Genomic DNA, 17935 nt, shown 5'->3' on the forward strand with positions numbered 1-17935 from the left:
GGGCCAAAGAGCCGCATGTGGCTCGCGAGCCGCAGTTTGCCGACCACTGGGGCAGGGGAATCCTAGGCACTGAGGGAAGAGGCTGCCCCATCTCTGGGGCAGTTGCAAGGACTGCAGCAGAGGGAGCAAGAGAAAGCCACTGGGATGAATAGGAAGGACAACGGGACCCGCCCGTGGGGTCCCTGGAAACCGCTGAGGACACTCTCTCCTCTCTGACTGTGACACGGAGGGGAGTGTTCTGAAGCACCTGCAGGGGAAGGTGGATCGCATGAGAAAGCCACTCCAAGATTCATCACGTTTGGGAAAATATCACGCACTGATATTACTTACATTTTAAATAACTATCTTCAGTTGATCATTGATAATATTCACAGTAGCCTTTTAGAAAGTTACCTTAGAAACAATTACTTATATATTTATTTATGCTCTACCTTATTCTAAACATTAAAATTAAGCCAGTAAGTTGAGCCACATGTCACATAGGTGCGTGACTTACCTGGTAGGATCTTTGGTCTCAGAGAGGATCTCGAGAAGTTCATCATTAGACAGGAAAAAGAACCTGGGGAAGAAGAGGCGCTTCTTTTCTAGATACTCGTTGAGTCCCTTGAGGATGAGTTCCAAAAGCTCATTAGACTTTTTCAGCCTCTCCAACATTTTATCAATAGTCACAACGGACAGAACATGTTTATCCTAAAGGGAAAGGAAAAAACTCTCAACTCAACAGTACTATTACCAACTTTATGTTCATATTATATCGGAGATAACATGTCTTTAATCAAACAAAGTTTATGCAAAATTTAAAGTAAATATTTAAAGTAAATATTTAAAGTTTATGCAAAATTTAAAGTAGTCTTCTCTCTCTTAATTATATAAAAGTCATGTTGACTTGATCCTCAGTGATGCTCACAATTTCTCATTCTAAATTGTGAGAGACAGAAAATGAGCAAGAGGGGGTGAGGGAGGGAGAGGGAGAAGGAGAAGGAGAGGGAAAGGAGGAACAGTGAACTCACAAGAAGGATGGGGAAATAAGCTATCATCATTAGAATTAATATTTTGAATATATATATATATATATATATATATGCCTAAGCAATTGTCCAACCATCTGATAGCTATGACACGCACTGACCACCAGGGGTCAGACACTCAACACAGGAGCAGAAACCATAGGTATGGAAACGTGGATAAGGCTGATGAATCTCAGAGGGAAGCGGGGAGGTGGGAGGGTGGGAAGAGATTAACCAAGGATCTTCTATGCGTACCAGAGGCCCAGTGCATGGATTCATGCAGCAGTGGGGTCCCTCGGCCTGGCCTGCGGGGATTGGGCCAAACCCACCTCTCTGACATCCCCCCAGGGGTCCGGATTGCGAGAGGCCTCAGGCTGCGGGACTCCAGAGTGCCTACAGTATGCTTTTGTTAATATATTTTGAATGTGGCTGAAAAGGAAAGATCTATATTTTTTTGGTTTTGAATTGTAACAATGCAACTTATAAATATAGTAATTTAATAAATAATGAAAGAATGATCATTCATACCTGTTTTCTCAATAAAAGAGATTCAGATGAAATATGAAACCTATGATTGGCTTAACTTATCTTTAAAGCGATACAATTTTAAAAGGCATTTTTTATATTTTCTAACAGTTTCTTTCAAATATTCATTTTTAAAAGCACAGAAAAAATAATATTTTGAATATTATTATCTATGTATATATAAAAGCCTAAGCAACCATCCGACCATCTGGTAGTGATTTAATTATCACTTAAATGTGCAGTTCACTCCATGCAGGAGTGAATGGACTCTTGTACAAGTAAATCCCCAAACAAAATGCTGTTCTTCGAGCGCCACCTTCTGGAGAAGCATGCCTTTCTTTGTTGGAGGGGGAAAAAGGCTGAATGGTTGCTAATAAATGTGAAAAAAAATCCCTTTCACAAATTCACAGTATTTGTTTTATTCTCGGCCAAAGAATGTATTGCAATGTTGCTATTTCGAACCTGAGATTTGAAAGCTAAAAGTCAGTTATTTAAAACGACAGTTCATATTTCTCCTCCTCGCTCCTACAGTTACAAAAGAAATACCTCCGGGAACACTTAGCTTGCAGGTAAGGTTTGCAGATTGAATTCCTCAGGTGCAAGCTATTGAACCAGATTAATTCAGTGACTCTGAGCCAAACAGGCTAGTTCTAAGTGAACACAGGCAGTCACCTATGCACCTGGGCATCTGGACCTACACACATGAAAGTCAGCACCCCGTGACTGGAAACTAAGCGACCTTCGCTCCCTTCCCGTGAGCAGGTAAGCAATAAACACTGCATCAGAGCAGGAGAGCACAGACCTGGCTCCCAACCCACACTCCCCCTTACAGCCTGAGCCGCCTGGCGTCCTCTGCTTGACCCGGGCCTCTGTTTTCTCATCTTTAAAATGGGGATAAGAACTCTCTCTATAAGCTGTCATGAGGACCAAGTTAGATATGATGTTCGAAGCACCCGTTATGGTGCCTCAAATACACGTATACTTGAAACTACTCTGCTTATTTCCCTTCCATAACCGTGTCTTAAAAAAAAAAAAAGAGAAGGAGGGACGGACAGATACTCATCTGGGGGTGGGGGGATGAGAGGGGTGGAATGAGGCGCCTACATCTTCAATCCGTTATCGTAGAGTTAAAATAAACATTTATAATCTGCCATCCTTCGGGTAAAATATTGGTCATAGTCAAAGAAAACTGCCTTTGAAGTCCCTTTGAGCGTTGCCCTGACACCTGGCTGAGAGTTTGCGGGGTGCTCAGTGGAGGAAGATGAGGCAGCTCCTGGAGACACAGAGGAACCTCAGAAACACCCCTCCCTCCACGTGGCACCGGCTGGTGTTAAGGGCTGTGCTCTCGGACAGAACCCTAAGATGCCACAGCAGGAAGCTACCAGAAGATTGAAACCACCCACAGCTCCTGACACTTCAATGACTTTCTGTCCCCTGGAGGGAAGGAAAGGAACTATTAACTGTCCTTGTTTGGGTTAAAGGGAAAATTATATAAATGCTGTGTCTTCTTTTCCTTCACAAGTTATCCCCACTCCCATCAGCGCCCATGGCAACCCATGGTTGGTTGGCATTTCTCATCAAATGCCTGCGGTCGGGCCTGGAACTTTAATTCGGGACAGGGGGAGAGTGTTCTACTGTCTCCGCAGGGGCTGCGCCCGTCTGCATTCCCACCCGCAGTGCAGGAGGGTTCCTTCTCCTCCACACCCAGAAGCGCCATTCTTGTCTTCACTCCCGAGTTCCTGGGCCCAGGCAGTCTGCCTACGGAAGAGGCCAAACGCTTGGATCTGGTTGGGAACACAGGCTGTGCATCCCCTAGAGCTGCACCCTGAACTCCCCAACTCCCGCTCCCGGGGGGCGGACAGCGCGGAGTCCTCAGCATGTGACATTCACTTTTTATCAGGTCAGCGCTCCCATCGGGGCCTAGAAATCTCATGGGGGTCAGTCCACGGCCTCATTTCCCTGGCGATGGCGGTTCCTTCGCAGAAGCGATGTTGTGGGGAAGCTGTGACGGTGAGTCAATGAATGAAGCGCTGGCAGGAGCCGCCGGGGCTCAGGCAGGAGGAATCCATCTGGAGCAGAGGAGTCAGGTCCCCCTCTGCGTTGGAAGGGGTCTGATGCCTTTGGCTCCTCCCACCTGGCTGCCTGGCCCTTCGGGTGTGGCGCTGCACCAGGAGCATTGATGTTAGCTCTGCTGTTTTCAGTGTTACCGGCTTCTATGGAATTCCCTCCTTAACTTCCATCAAAAGCTCTGCTGCACGTGATCTGTGGTGACTAACTGACTGCGTTGTTTGTATGGGTTGGGCTCTTTGGACTTGTTTATATTTGCAACTCCCCTTTTTTTATTTTAGGTCCTTCCAGGGAGCCTGCTGATTGAGCGGGTGGGTGCTGAGACGTCTCCACCGCAGCTCACCAGTGGAGGGGTAGCCCACCACAGAGCAATAGGCTAGTCAGGGCGGCAAGCGCTGAGCAGAAGGCCTTCCTAGCAGAGCACACGGTAAGAACCGCAACTAGACCCAAACGTCGTCACATAATGACAATTTCAACGTGGAGCTCAAGAAGTAATCAGGACAAAATACGCATTTTGCTTTTGATACTTCTTGCTCCTCCAAGTCTAAAAGACAGCGGCTTATTTGGATTGCTTTAAAAACAAAACTCATGTCATTTCAACCAAATAATCACATTCTCAGAGATTTTTACCCACTTGCAGGAGGGTTTTCATTATATCTCTCCACGTCTTATCCACAGTTGTGAACCGCCGGCCTTCCTCGGGCATCTGGGACATGATGTCAGGAGAGCTGAAGATGGGCTCCAGGTACAGCCACGTGGCTTGGACCTTGAGCCACTCGTCCAGAATCTCCTGCAGTAGCAGCAGCTTGCCTTCCCATTCTCTGAGGAGCAAAACACAGTGGCTCTGATCACTAGCGCACCGAGCAAGGCTGACGACTAATCAAAACCACGACTAGACTGTCAATCTTTATGCAAAGTTCTTACTGCAGTTTCCATGTGTTTGTCTCAAAGATAAATCACTAGATTTGTTCTACAAAGTCTGCTGTACAGTCATAGCATCAACTTCTATTTGTAGGCAGATATGCATGTGAACCTATACCTATCTACAAATGGGCTAGTTTCCGTATATGTTGTAACAATGAACCTCTCTGCACCCCGATTCCATGGCGAGAGGGTGTACATGGAGGAAAGGGGTTTGGCGATAGCACTGGTGTTCTTGAGGAAGGACATTTTGAACTTCTTAGGAAAGGTAGCTATAGCCAAGATTCATTTCCTTTAACATTCTTCTTTTAAAAAAAATTGGCGCCCATCAAGGCTTTATTTTCAGAATAAAATATTTCAATTCATAAGATATAATTGGCATTTAAAAAAATCTACATAAATATACTAGTGTGGCATTCATGAGAAGGATGCACTTCAAAACTCACATAGGTTATCAGTTCATTCCTAAATATGAGGAACAAAAATAATAACTTGATTTCTTCAAGAATCAATATTATAATTACACCATAATCTAATAATTTTACAAGCACAGTTCTAAGGTCTCAGTATGTCTTTGCTCTATCCTCACATCCTCACATACATGCCAATGAAGAGACTAAGTAACATAGAGGTAAGTGCCATGTTCAAGTTCACCCAAATAATAAGCGATAGAGGCAGATTTGTACCCTGACTGCTAGGCCCACTATGCTATAAGAGCTAGACCCACTATGCTATAAGAGCAGAACCACTATGCTATAAGAGCAGAACCACTATTCTAAAAGAGCTAACAAAACCATAAAGAAGAATGATTAATTCACAGCAACAGAACTTAGAAATGGGATAGCTTTATGTGTACATTAACACATCAGTTATATGTGAAGGTCTGTCATTTTAGATTGTTAAAGCCAGGAAATATAAGAAGCCGGGCAGGAGACAGAGATGAGCGGGAGCAGGCCCAAGTGTAGGGTAATATAACGTAGTTAGCTTTCCTTGTCAACCAAATTCATATTGAAGAAGGGAGATGGATTTGGATTTACTCTCTTTTTAAGGTAAAATGTAAACTTTTAATACAAATTATAAAGATTGACAGACGGGATAAGAGTTAACTTAACGGGCTGTGTCAAATGTCTAAAATACCAGACTAAAAATCAGACTTTCATTCTTTTGCACTTTTCTAGCATTCCTTCGTGCTTAGGGTTGGAAATGACAATGGACTTTTAGGGATTATCCACACTAAACTATTTAGTATATTTAGAAAATGATATTACTTTCAGTTTTATAGTCTATGGTTTCTACAGACACAAAATTATTTTTGAGAGTCAAACATGTAAGATCAGACTGTAGGCAAGAAGAAGGAATGTGTAGAGGCCGATTGCCCACCACCTTTGTTGTGAACATAGACGACAGCCACGAGACCAGTACTCGCCCCAAAGCGACGAACGAACGGTATCATTCCTTACAATGAACTATTTAGAATACTAAGTATGAGATGCAGGATCAATTTCAAAAAAGAACTCTACGTTACATACGGGTGATGATTTGGTTAACAAAACAAGTGTGGATTTTGGGTGACAGTATCAACATTGTCATATAAATGTCACTTACCTGATTTGTTTTTCATAGGGCTTGATGAAAGGAGACCCTCGCATTGTCTGTGTCTTAATGATGTGGTCATCCAACAACATCTGAATTTCGTCAACTGATGACAAAATGGATGTCCCAGATTCTCTATAAGAGAGAAGGACAAATTCCATTGAGTCCCACTCTTTAATCATCTTCTCCAAGGTCTTCTCGAGAGTGTACTCCTTGCTGGCTGCTTCGCTGATGCCTTCAAATCTGTCTAAATACTGCTCCAGGTTCATGTCCAGGAAAGGGGAGACGGTGGACTCGTCGGCGGGCTGCAGGGGGAAACCCACAATGTTGGACATGGCCTCCCAGTGCCTGGGGCGCAGCCCAGGGTTGCAGATCACTTGAATGAGAGGGATGTGCTGCTTGAAATCCTCCACCTTGGCTTTGACTTTCTTCGTCATCGCCAGGGCATTGGGAGAGTCGTTGAAGGTCTTCTCCAGCTTGTAGAGTCCTCGCCAGTAGTTGCCAACGTCAACTTCTACTTGGTCTGGATCTACCTTGTGATACGGCCCTTCTGTCCACGCTCTATATTTAGTGCTAAATTCGACAGCGGTTTCATAGAGACGAAGGTAGGGGTTCAGACTGTCTTGGATTTTTTTGCGTTGAGGATACAGCGATGGTGGCCAACCAAAGGCCTCCTCTTCGGCATTAAACTGCTCGATCTGGAAGAATGGGCACTAAGTGTGTTATTCTGAAAGTGAATGACATTCAAAATTGAGTTTCAAAAAATATCAAGGTGATCCAAAAACCCCTCATTGAGCCCTAAGGTTACACTTACATTCGGTCTAATCTAGAAAAACTGTTCAATTGCCGTCTCCAGAGGGCAATGACTAGTTAGGTTGTTAATGCAGCAAAATAAATTTCATATATAAAGAAGCCTTTGCCCATCAGATATACTGAGGACATAGCTTCATTCTTTAATTAACAAGAATCTAAGTACTTTAACATATACAGCACTGTGTTGGGTATTGTGGGAAAATTTTAAGTATTATATTGCACAGTTCCAACTCCAAGGAGTCGGTAATCCAGCGGAGGAGACAGGCCATCAGTACGCAAAAGTTAAATAGCAATTATTCCATAATAGTGTAAACACTAGAAGAGGTGTCTTAGATCGGCAGCTGTTTAATATAAAAGGAACAGTGTGTACAGAACAATGCTACCACTCAGAGACGAAAGAGCATGCTGGGATAGTTCCGTCATGATGCTGCCATAGGGAAGACACGCCTGGAACTGGGTCTTAAAAATAAGAAGGATAACAAGAGGCAAAAAAAAAACACACACCCCAAAACCAAAAAACACAAACAAACAAACAACAACACTGATTTCTTCTTAGAGTAGTTGTGAAATATGTGAGTATTTGCGTGGTTGGAAGAGAAATCTATAGAATTAAAGCGTGAGCTCAATATATAAATTATGCAGGTTATTTAAAATTTCAGTGGCGTCAGTTATAAAAAATCTACAAAGCTTATTTCTCTTTTCTCAACATGTGTTTACATATTTGTGATGATTATACACTAATTACTTGATCTGATACGATACTGAAATCTTTCAATGTAAGAAAAATGGGAGAGCATCATAATATGGTCTGTTTTCATATTTCCCTATTTCATATTTCATATATAATAAAATATTTAAAAAACACAATTAACAATGTCAAACACCTTACATGGCAAAGAATCTAGCTTTTCCCCTCCCAGCTTCTCCTAATGAGAAAGCCACTTTCTGAAACGGCAACACTGGGAGCCAAGTAGCCGGAGGGGAAAATCACTAACTTAAAAACATACTGAAGAGGAGAGAACGCAACAGCAACCAGGTGCCGTCACACGACGCACATGTTTAAATGGCACAAAACGGCAGCTGAGAAGCTGACGGAGATATAACACATTCTTTCAAACAAAAAACAGAGGCCATCGAAATGCCATCACGGCCCATCGAAAGCAGCGATGCCACGTCCCGAAGGCTTGTTGGTTACACCTGTCTGTGCCACTTATGTTCTTCTCTGATTCAATGTAGTGAAGCTTGTTTCGTTTGCATCTGCTCCTTAAAGGTGAACACAATGCATTCCAACCCCCTTCCCCGGGAACTAATTCACCCTCCTAAGCGCTGTCCACGGCACCTTGTCCGCCGCGAGGTCCAGCTTTCCGTTCAGAGTCTGGGCCTTCTTCAGGTACCGCTGCACGTCCTGCAGGTCGCCCAGGGCATAAAACTCCTCCGACTGCTTCGCGTAGCTCTCCAGCTCCTCCACAAACCGCTGGCACCGCAGCTGGCAGGATGAGAACGGCATCGCCTGTTACCCTTCTGAAAGTCAGAGCCCCGAGGCCTCGAGAGAGACTTTACATGCTCGTAAGACCTGCCAGAATTATTACTCACATATTTTGATATTGGCAAAATATAAAGAAAAGGACCATCTGGAAGATGCCTGGAATCTAAAATATACAGAAGTTTTCAGGGTGGGATTTAAAACGAACGATGAAGATTCCTGTGATTCACAAATTAGAGAAAGTTTACCCTCCTGCTATCCGTGGGAGACGTTCTAACGCACAAAATGATTAAGAAAGTGTTAGACGATGGAATTCCTTAGTATGCTAAAGAATTTATGCTGATAATGATTTATAAGCCTTTGAAAATCCCATAGGATCGTCAAGTATGGGACTCAAAGAAAACTCCAATATTTTAAAGGCCGTAAAGATATCTGAGGCCCTATTACAAACAACTGGAAGAACTATTTAATTGTGTTCTGACCTTCAAATATCTTTTTAATTAGCAATGCTAAAACAAAGGATTGTGGGGTTATTTTTCTTGTCCGACGGCAGTGGTTCTCAACCTTGGCTGCACATGAGAATCACCCGGGAATCTTTGTAAAATCCTGATTTCTGGGCCACATCCTCCGGAAATTCTGTGTCTGTTATGGGGTGGGGCCACAACATTAGTAACAAAGAAACAGAATTTCCGGAGGATGAGGCCCAGAAATCAGGATTTTACAAAGATTCCCGGGTGATTCTAATGTGCAGCCGAGGTTGAGAACCACTGGCCTGTAAGGTAAGTAAAAGCCCCACACGATCGCTCTCCAATATACAACAGGCGTGTGGTTCTCCAATGAGAAAGGCTTATTATAGAATTTTCATTGGTAAGGCACTAATTAAATCCCGAAAAATAGTTCTTAATGAAATATTTAAAAGTCGAATCTAGGTTACACGAAAGTGGGTTTTCTATTTTATACATTTCTAGGTTGATGTCTGTCCTCTGTCCTTTAGTTTCCTGGCAAAGGTATTGCTCTGGACCCGCGAGGGAGGAGCAGAGATGCACAGTTCCACCCACACAGTGCAGAATAGAGTCCTTTACAATACAGTCGAGATCATTTGGAGCCACTTGGCGTTTTCTAAGATTTGATTATATGGTAACTAAAGCATCTACTCCTTATTATCCGTAATGCCATCTACAAGTTTTAAAAAATTCTGAAATGGCCTAAATGTAAACCAGAAATATAGGCTGCAGTTCAAAATGAAGTGTTTTTTGTTTGTTTGTTTCATTCAATGAATTATTCTCCAAACCACATGTTCCCCAATTAACGGCCCTGGAGGTGTGGTGGGAAGACCTGAGGCTTGCTACCAGAGGACACCCCCTCTCCCCCCGGCCCCGGATGCCTGTTAGGGTCACTCTGGGAACCTTCGCTTCCCACTTGTAAACACTAAGCCATTATTCAGACTGCAGCTTGGAGAGCTCAGGGCAGGCCCGCTGGCCAGTGGGAAAAAACAGAGATGGTCAAACCCAGCAGCCTGCTGCCGGGAGCTCGTGGTCTAGTGGGGAGTTAGTCCTGAGCACAGTGACCAGGTGAGCAGGCCAGGGGAGAGGTGCTAGCAGAGGTGCTAACCGTGCAGGGGAGCAGGGAGGCAGCACTGAGCTCTGACTCGCAGGGTGTCTCCGAAAGTCAGATGAGTGAGCTGGACAGACAGACAGACAGACACGCAGTGTGCGGGCAGCAGGCGCTCCAAAGGGAGGGGGAGGAATGTACAGGAGATGACAGGCAGGCGTGGGAGAGCAGGGACCTAGGGTTGCTCAGGGTCACTGAAAGGTCAAGAACATGGAGTGGGAAGAGGTAGGAGATGAGGCTGGGACAGGGACAATTCCAAGCATCTCATATGTAGGACAAAAACAGAGTAAGTAAATGTTAAGAGCGAGGATTCTAGCTGGGCCCGTGTGGCTCAGTGGTTGAGCATCGACCTATGAACCAGAAGATCACAGTTTGATTCCTGGTCAGGGCATTTGCCCAGGTTGTGAGCTCCATCACCAGTAGGGGGAGTGCAGGAAGCAGCCCATCAATGATTCTCTCTCATCATGTCTCTCTCTCTCTCTCTCTCTCTCTCTCTCTCTTTCTCTCTGAAAGCAATAAAAATATATACTGGGGGGAAAAGTGATGATTTTAGGCTCAGTACTTAGGCAAGTTTGAGCAATTATCAGGCGTGCAGGCGCACTTCATCAGAGAGCTTTGACAATAAATGACAAAAATAAAAGAACTCAAAAGAGCATTCACTGTGGACTGTATGAGATAAATACTGTTTCTATGAAGGGTCATGGGTGGGCAATGTATTCGAATGTTTTCTCCCTTGAAAAAAAAAACAAGAAATGACACCCCATCGCTCCAGCATGTGCGCTACCTTCTACGACGATGTAGAGCCTGCGAGAGCCGAAATGGATGGCCCGTGGGACAGGTGAGGGACAAAGCTACCGAAAAAGTTAGCACGTAAGCATGTCAGGACAACGGAAAACATTTAACCTTGAGGCCGTCTTGGTACTGCTCCGTCTTCTCCGCGATGATCCTCCGGTGCTCGTCGAAGATCTCCTCCATCCGCCCGTACCACTGGAAGGCGTTGTTGTTGAGCCTGATGTCTGCGGGGGAGAAGGTGGTGCACTCGATGAGGAAGGCGAGGCAGTTTTTAGAATCCACCAGCCTGCGTCCCAGTTCAATCATGTCGACTGTCTCCACTTTCTTAATATAAGCCTGCGGGAAACAATCATTACAGACGGCGTTTTCATGAGCAGCTCCTGTCAAAAAACAGCCTGAAGGACACACGGCATAAATATATATACTATAGACTTGTTAAAAAGGACTGGACACCTGGTTCAAGACTGGGGGCCACAGCACGGGACCGCTGCTAAACAGCAGGGGGCGGTAAAAATACAAGCACATGTGAAATTTCTTATTTCCCAGAAACCCATAGCATTCTTCTCTGGTTTTCCAAACACATAAGCTGCAAACCATGGTGTCTTCACAGCTAACAAAACATCTACCTGACAATACAGTCCTTTTGTCATTGGGTTCATCAGCTTTCTGTAGTCAAAAAACGGGGTTTTTATTTCCCTTTCTGATAATAAATGACCAATTTCTATATTAATATAGAAACTATTCGGCCTTTGTGGCAATAAACTTTTTTAAGGTACAGAAATCTTTCAAATGCCAGTTGAGGAATCACATTTGCTAATTCTGTAAAAGGTTGCTATGAACAATAGACAATCATAGGAAATAACACCAAATTCCTTAATATTCCCAGTCACGGTTAGGAGGGTAAATAAATGCCACTCTTCATAGTCAGCATTTATTTTTCCAAGGGAATTTACAGTTATGAAACTCTCCAGCTATATTTATAATCACCCATAACCCAAGTATCACTTGATGTCTTATAACAACTAATACACAATATGCAAATATTCTAAAATGCATGTGTGCATATTTAACTCCTCCCACACACACATAAATTCACACCCTAAGGACTTCAGTCTAATATAAATACTTTCAAAAAATAGAACTTTTTAATATAGAGGCTAATATGTAAGAGTTGGTTGTAACGATTTTAACAAACCTTTACATGAATAATTTAAAATCTGCATTGCCCTAGCTGGTTTGGCTCAGTGGATAGAGTGTCAGCCTATGGACTGAAGGGTCCTGGGTTCGATTCCAGTCAAGGGCATATGCCCAGATTGCAGACTCGTTCCCCAGTAGGGGGCATGCAGGAGGCAGCTAATCAATGATTCTTTCTCATCATTGATGTTTCTATCTCTCTCTCCCTCTCCCCTCTGCTCTGAAATCAATAAATATACATATATGTAAAATATAAAATAAAATGAGCATTATCATTTGAACTCATTTTGAAATTTCTTGTCTATATACAGAATTGAATGATTTTTATGTGTTTTGCTTAAATATTTTTAAAGCTAAAAATTAAAGGGATCTATTTTGCATCTTGAGACTGCTTTAAAAGAAAAAAAAAGATCCCATAAAAGCGTAATGTTGTGAGAATGAAAAAAGGAATAAAATGAAATGATGATTAACTAGTTGTTCCATATTATTTTATTCACCTTCAAGCAAAGGAGTAACATTAAAAAAGGTAAAAGTGAGATAGCCACTATTTTCAGTACCATAAATCCTATGCTCAAAACGTAATATATTTCAGCAAAGTATAACAGAAAATTTTAAAGGATTAAACTTTCATGGATAAAAAATTAAAGGTAATCACGTATCTCCGTTTGCCCAGATGGTCCTGGTTGATGCCTTTTGTTATGAACGGTGCTCTCAGTAACATCCTGGGAGATGATGCCTAAAAGCCTCACCACTCCCCTCTCCCAGGACCTACGCCCGCGGTATCCTCTCCCTCCGACTCTGGGCCCTCCGACTCTGGGCACTTGCTTTGGTCGATGGGCGGCTAGCTACTGTGACCCGAGGAGAAACCTGAGAAGCACTGGTGACGCTGAGCTTGCTCTTGTGCCTCCGCAGGGTCATGAGCGCCCAGGCGAGCCTGCGGGGGGGCTGGAGGGAGGAGCAGGGTCCGTTGCTCAGCCAGTTCCGCTGGGGAACCAGCTGAGAACCCCCTGCTCCGCTGTGTGAGCGGCCAGCTGAGACCAGAACGGCCCAGCAGCGCTGGCCTGCATCGCCACCCTGCAGACTCATCAGGAACGCTGCAGAACAGTTCGAGCCTCTGTCATAACTTCCGGAGGCGTTTGTTATTGTGTTATCATGTTAATAATTGTAAGAGCTGAGAAAAAAGAGAAAAACATTATTTGATACACATACAACTGTAAAGACTTTGGAGGCAGTACCTTCATTTCCATCAGTTCCGCTGTGTTTGGAGGGGTGCTGAGAGCTTTTTCCGCGATCTTCTCAAATTCATCACATAACCTGAGACAGCCGACGAAAGCCAGAATTACCTTCCTTCCTAAATACGTTACTATATCCTACATAAATGCCCCATTACATGAAAAATAAGATTATCCTATCTATATGGTATCTAATGAATTTAAAGCAAATTTGTGTTTGCGTATTCGATACACATTTACTGTTCATCTATTATATTCCCGACGACAGTATAAGTGACACAGAAGTGAGCAAAAGGTAATAATGGCCCTCACACTCCACCTGGGAGACAGAACCATAATCGGTCACTTCTGACCGAGCGTTTCAAGGGCCCAGCGGAGGCCTGGCTGCGATGGCATGAGATGAAGTGGCACAAAGGAAGGGCATGAGCAGCTTCACCGGGAGGGAGTGCTTACCTTGGGCCCGCGAGCCCAGAAACCTCTGGTGAGATGCAAATGTTCCCGATTGACTTGGGTTGTGGCCAATATAAATAATGAAGTTACTGTGAGGCTACAAGCAAACGAACAAACAAAATGTGCGCTGGGCCCTAAGGAAGTCCGGATAAAATGGGTAGAAATTTCTTCAAGAAGATTGGCCGTGAGGTGGAGGAGAGTAGAACAGCGTGGGGATGACGGTGAGTTAAAGCAGGGTTGGGACAGGGCTTTGAACTTGTCTGTAAATTTCGGGGGTGGAATCACAGTGAGAGAGAGAGGACTGGGGGCCCAGCCCCGAGGGTGGAAACAGTGGGGTGGAGGCACAGGCAGAGAGACCTCCGGATGGTTAACAGACTCGCCCTCTGAGCTCCTGGGGGGCCGGGTCTGAGCGGGTTCGTGGAGAGGTTCCCGTCATAGCCCCATGTGTCCTCTGTACATCCGACGAGTCTGGTGAGAGGATCGTTAGGGGGAAAGGGGGGAAGTAGAAGGGGCTGGAGCTCAGAGGGCAGGTAAGAGGCAGGGAAAGTATATGATATCTAATGAATTTAAAGCAAATTTGTGTTCGCGTATTCGATACACATTTACTGTTCATCGATTATATTCCCGACGACAGTATAAGTGACACAGAAGTGAGCAAAAGGTAATAATGGCCCTCACACTCCACCTGGGAGACAGAACCATAATCGGTCACTTCTGACCGAGCGTTTCAAGGGCCCAGCGGAGGCCTGGCTGCGATGGCATGAGATGAAGTGGCACAAAGGGCGTGAGCAGCTTCACCGGGAGGGAGTGCTTACCTTGGGCCTGCGAGCCCAGAAACCTCTGGTGAGATGCAAATGTTCCCGATTGACTTGGGTTGTGGCCAATATAAATAATGAAGTTACTGTGAGGCTACAAGCAAACGAACAAACAAAATGTGCGCTGGGCCCTAAGGAAGTCCAGATAAAATGGGTAGAAATTATTTTCTTCAAGAAGATTGGCCGTGAGGTGGAGGAGAGTAGAACAGCGTGGGGATGACGGTGAGTTGAAGCAGGGTTGGGACAGGGCTTTGAACTTGTCTGTAAATTTCGGGGGTGGAATCACAGTGAGAGAGAGAGAGGACTGGGGACCCAGCCCTGGAGGGTGGAAACAGTGGGGTGGAGGCACAGGCAGAGAGACCTCCGGATGGTTAACAGACTCGCCCTCTGAGCTCCTGGGGGGCCGGGTCTGAGCGGGTTCGTGGAGAGGTTCCCGTCATAGCCCCATGTGTCCTCTGTACATCCGGTGAGTCTGGTGAGAGGATCGTTAGGGGAAAAGGGGGGAAGTAGAAGGGGCTGGAGCTCAGAGGGCAGGTAAGAGGCAGGGAAAATAGCTGTAAAGTTAAAAGAAATATTTTGCTCAGCGTGAAAAGCTGCCCGTAAAAGGCATTTTCACTATCCTCCCGGCACTTTTAGAGGAAAGGTGCTTTGCTGAATATATGATTCTGGTACCTAGATAAGCTGCCCAAAGCCAAGCCCTCCCCTGGCGCTCCCTCTTCAGTCCCACCCTTCCCCCCTCCTCCCTCCCAGTATCTGGGCTACACCATGCCATCTTCGTGGCTCACTTCCTTCCACATAGTCTTTTCTCTGCTTGGGATCCTCTCGCCCACACTGTTCACTGGCAGCCTCCTACTCCTTCAACACGAATCCACACGCCGCTTCCTCTGTGCAGCCTTCCCTGATCTGCCCCTCTCCCCCATCCTCCACCCGGAGAGAAAGTTGTTTCCTTCTCTGTTCTGCTTCTGTGGCTCGGGGCAGGGCTTACTGCGGACGATTGTAATGTATGGGTCTGTATGTCTTTGTCTGTCTGTTTCCCCCTCAACGCTGTGACTTCCCTCAGCAGTTAGAGCTGTAGGCCCAGGGCCCAGTGTTTTGCCCAACACGCGGTAGGTAAATGGAGCTTCTGTCAGGCTTCCTTACAGCCTGGGAGAAATGTCCCTTTTAACGATTTCTTTTCTAATACCGTAACTATAACAATTCCGATTATTTGTGCACCCCCCCCCCATAAAACTGATACCAGAAAAGAGGTGGCCAGAGCAATGCTAACACCAGTTGTTGGAAGACTAGTTATACGTTCTGCCTAAATCAGTGATGGCACAACCAAAAAAATGAGTCCACGTGTCACCTCTGACACGCGTGTCACAGGTTCGCCATCCCTAGTAAATAAACAGGCATTCTGCTTTAGCGTTCTGTGAGGTCACTTAGCATAGGTCAAGTTTCCTAAAAATCTCTAGGTTCGTCAACCAATGAGTTTCTCGTTAAGACGAAAAGTTACCATGGACTTGAAGAGTAATGACAGCGCGATCAAGTTCCAGATGCGAGGGTCCCTAAGGACCCAGGACAACGACCGCGTGAATCCACTTTGAAAACTCACTTTGTGTATTGATTACGCAACTTTAGAAACATGAGCTCAGATAACGCCCACCTGGCTCATGCCAGTGAGATGCACAGCCTCTTCATGCCACTTTAATTTAAAAAATTGCAAAGGCGCTTGTGGTGAAAAAATACTAATAATCACTAAGTAACACAAAAAGCCGAATAGAAATAAGTTCACATTATCTTTTCTTTTGGGTCACTTATGACACTATTCTAAGCCCTTTATGTAGTTGAATGACAGTTGATTCTACTTCACATCATCCCCCCAAATAAGAATTTAATGTCACATAAATACCTTGTATTTATTTCTTGATGATCTCTGAACATTTTAGCTACAAGTTTTCCACAAATAACCTCTGCTCGCTTCACCAAAGCTCTAATTAAGTCCTCACAGCGCATTTCAAACATTCCTAAGCGAACAGTCTACAACGTCAAGTATTAGAAGTTTAGTAAACATGATAAAAATAAAAGGTTCTTACAATTTTGCCTTTCTAAAAACATTAATTTTGTGTTAAACATTAATCTAATAACATTGAGGGTGGTTTTTTTTCATGTCATGTAGGCAGGTTTTTGCATAGAAAATATCAAAAAAGAGAGGAAATTTTAATTTACCAGTCTCCTACTAAACAGAAGTAACCATATTTTGGTGAAATTACCATATTTTCCAAAGGAGTTATAAACACTAAAGTAAAAAAATTAAGTTCTGCCCTAGCCAATTTGGCTCAGTGGATTGAGCATCGGCCTGCAGACCAAAGGGTCCCGGGTTCGATTCCAGCCTCGGTTGCAGGCTCCTCCCCAGCCTGGGCTCTGGTTGGGGCTGGGGCAGAAGGCAAACAATCTATGTGTTTCTCTCACATCGATGTTTCTCTCTGTCTTTCCCTCTCTCTTCCACTCTCTCTAAAAATCAATGGAAAAATATCCTCAGGTGAGGATTAACCAAAAAAAAAAAAGTAAGTTCTGGGAAGTGCTGAGGGGTCAAACGAAAGTGCTTAAAAAGTTAGAGCTGTAGTAGACGTTCAACTCTAATAGCACAAGAACCGCGTCTGTTTTGTCCAGCTCCGTGTGTCCTGGGTTTCCCACAATGCTTGCTACAGGGAAAGGCTCCATCGGCATTTTTCCTTTTGATGGTCATGGTCTAATCTTTCACGGGATGGCCTGAAAACACGTTCTGGTATCCCTGGGAAAACCCCACCAGGTACAGAGAAGAGCTGTACAGCGTGGGTCACCTACCTTTCTCGTTGTGTACTGTATGTCCTCTATAAGTTGTTGGTATTTGCGAATTTCTTGTATTATTTTCTCATAATGATGGTTTTCTGCAAGGAACGCGTCCACGTCTTTCTCGGCTTTCCTGGTGATCAAGAAGTCGTACTTGTCGTAGAGTTTGAGGTGCTCGATGGGGGCTGCGCTCTCTCTCATGATCACTTCCTTAACCTTTTCTTTGTGAGCTTCAACAATCTCTTCCAGAATGACTGGTGCCAAGGTTGTTGGCTTAGAGTTACTGTCCTAAACAGAGGAGAGGGGGGAGGGGGAAACAATGGTAGTGATTTAAAATGCCTTATGTAAAGGTAACTGTGTCATTTAGCTTTGTAAAAAGGCCAATCTTACCATATTGGCATTACTTTTTATTTACAAGGTCTTTTTGGTTTTCTATTCTCTATAGTAAGATATGCAGTCTTTCTATTTTTTTCTGGGTTTTTTGGTATATTTTAAATGTCTAGGTTTCATATAACTTTTTATTTTTTCATAAGCCTACCTATCTAGTTTACATTTTGCTTTTCTCTGTGGATGAAAGAACAGTCACTTAAAAATATACACCAAGTAAGAGAATATAAAAAC

The 17935-nt window shown here is 44.3% G+C and overlaps 1 protein-coding gene across 1 annotated transcript in view; it reads right to left on the bottom strand.

Moving 5' to 3' along the window:
* DNAH7 (dynein, axonemal, heavy chain 7) overlaps positions 1 to 17935 on the bottom strand; it is a 150787-nt gene that overhangs the window by 107817 nt on the left and 25035 nt on the right. The window contains exons 12-19 of the mRNA XM_015566120.1: positions 17330 to 17602; positions 16395 to 16522; positions 13242 to 13320; positions 10924 to 11148; positions 8266 to 8412; positions 6126 to 6811; positions 4234 to 4420; positions 497 to 690 (exon numbers count right to left, since the gene is read on the bottom strand). Of these exons, the coding sequence (XP_015421606.1) occupies positions 497 to 690; positions 4234 to 4420; positions 6126 to 6811; positions 8266 to 8412; positions 10924 to 11148; positions 13242 to 13320; positions 16395 to 16522; positions 17330 to 17602 (1919 nt within the window). The remainder of the gene's footprint in view (positions 1 to 496; positions 691 to 4233; positions 4421 to 6125; positions 6812 to 8265; positions 8413 to 10923; positions 11149 to 13241; positions 13321 to 16394; positions 16523 to 17329; positions 17603 to 17935) is intronic.

The sequence above is a fragment of the Myotis davidii genome, unplaced genomic scaffold (genome assembly GCF_000327345.1).
Source record: "Myotis davidii unplaced genomic scaffold, ASM32734v1 scaffold221, whole genome shotgun sequence".
NCBI classification, from domain to species: domain Eukaryota; kingdom Metazoa; phylum Chordata; class Mammalia; order Chiroptera; family Vespertilionidae; genus Myotis; species Myotis davidii.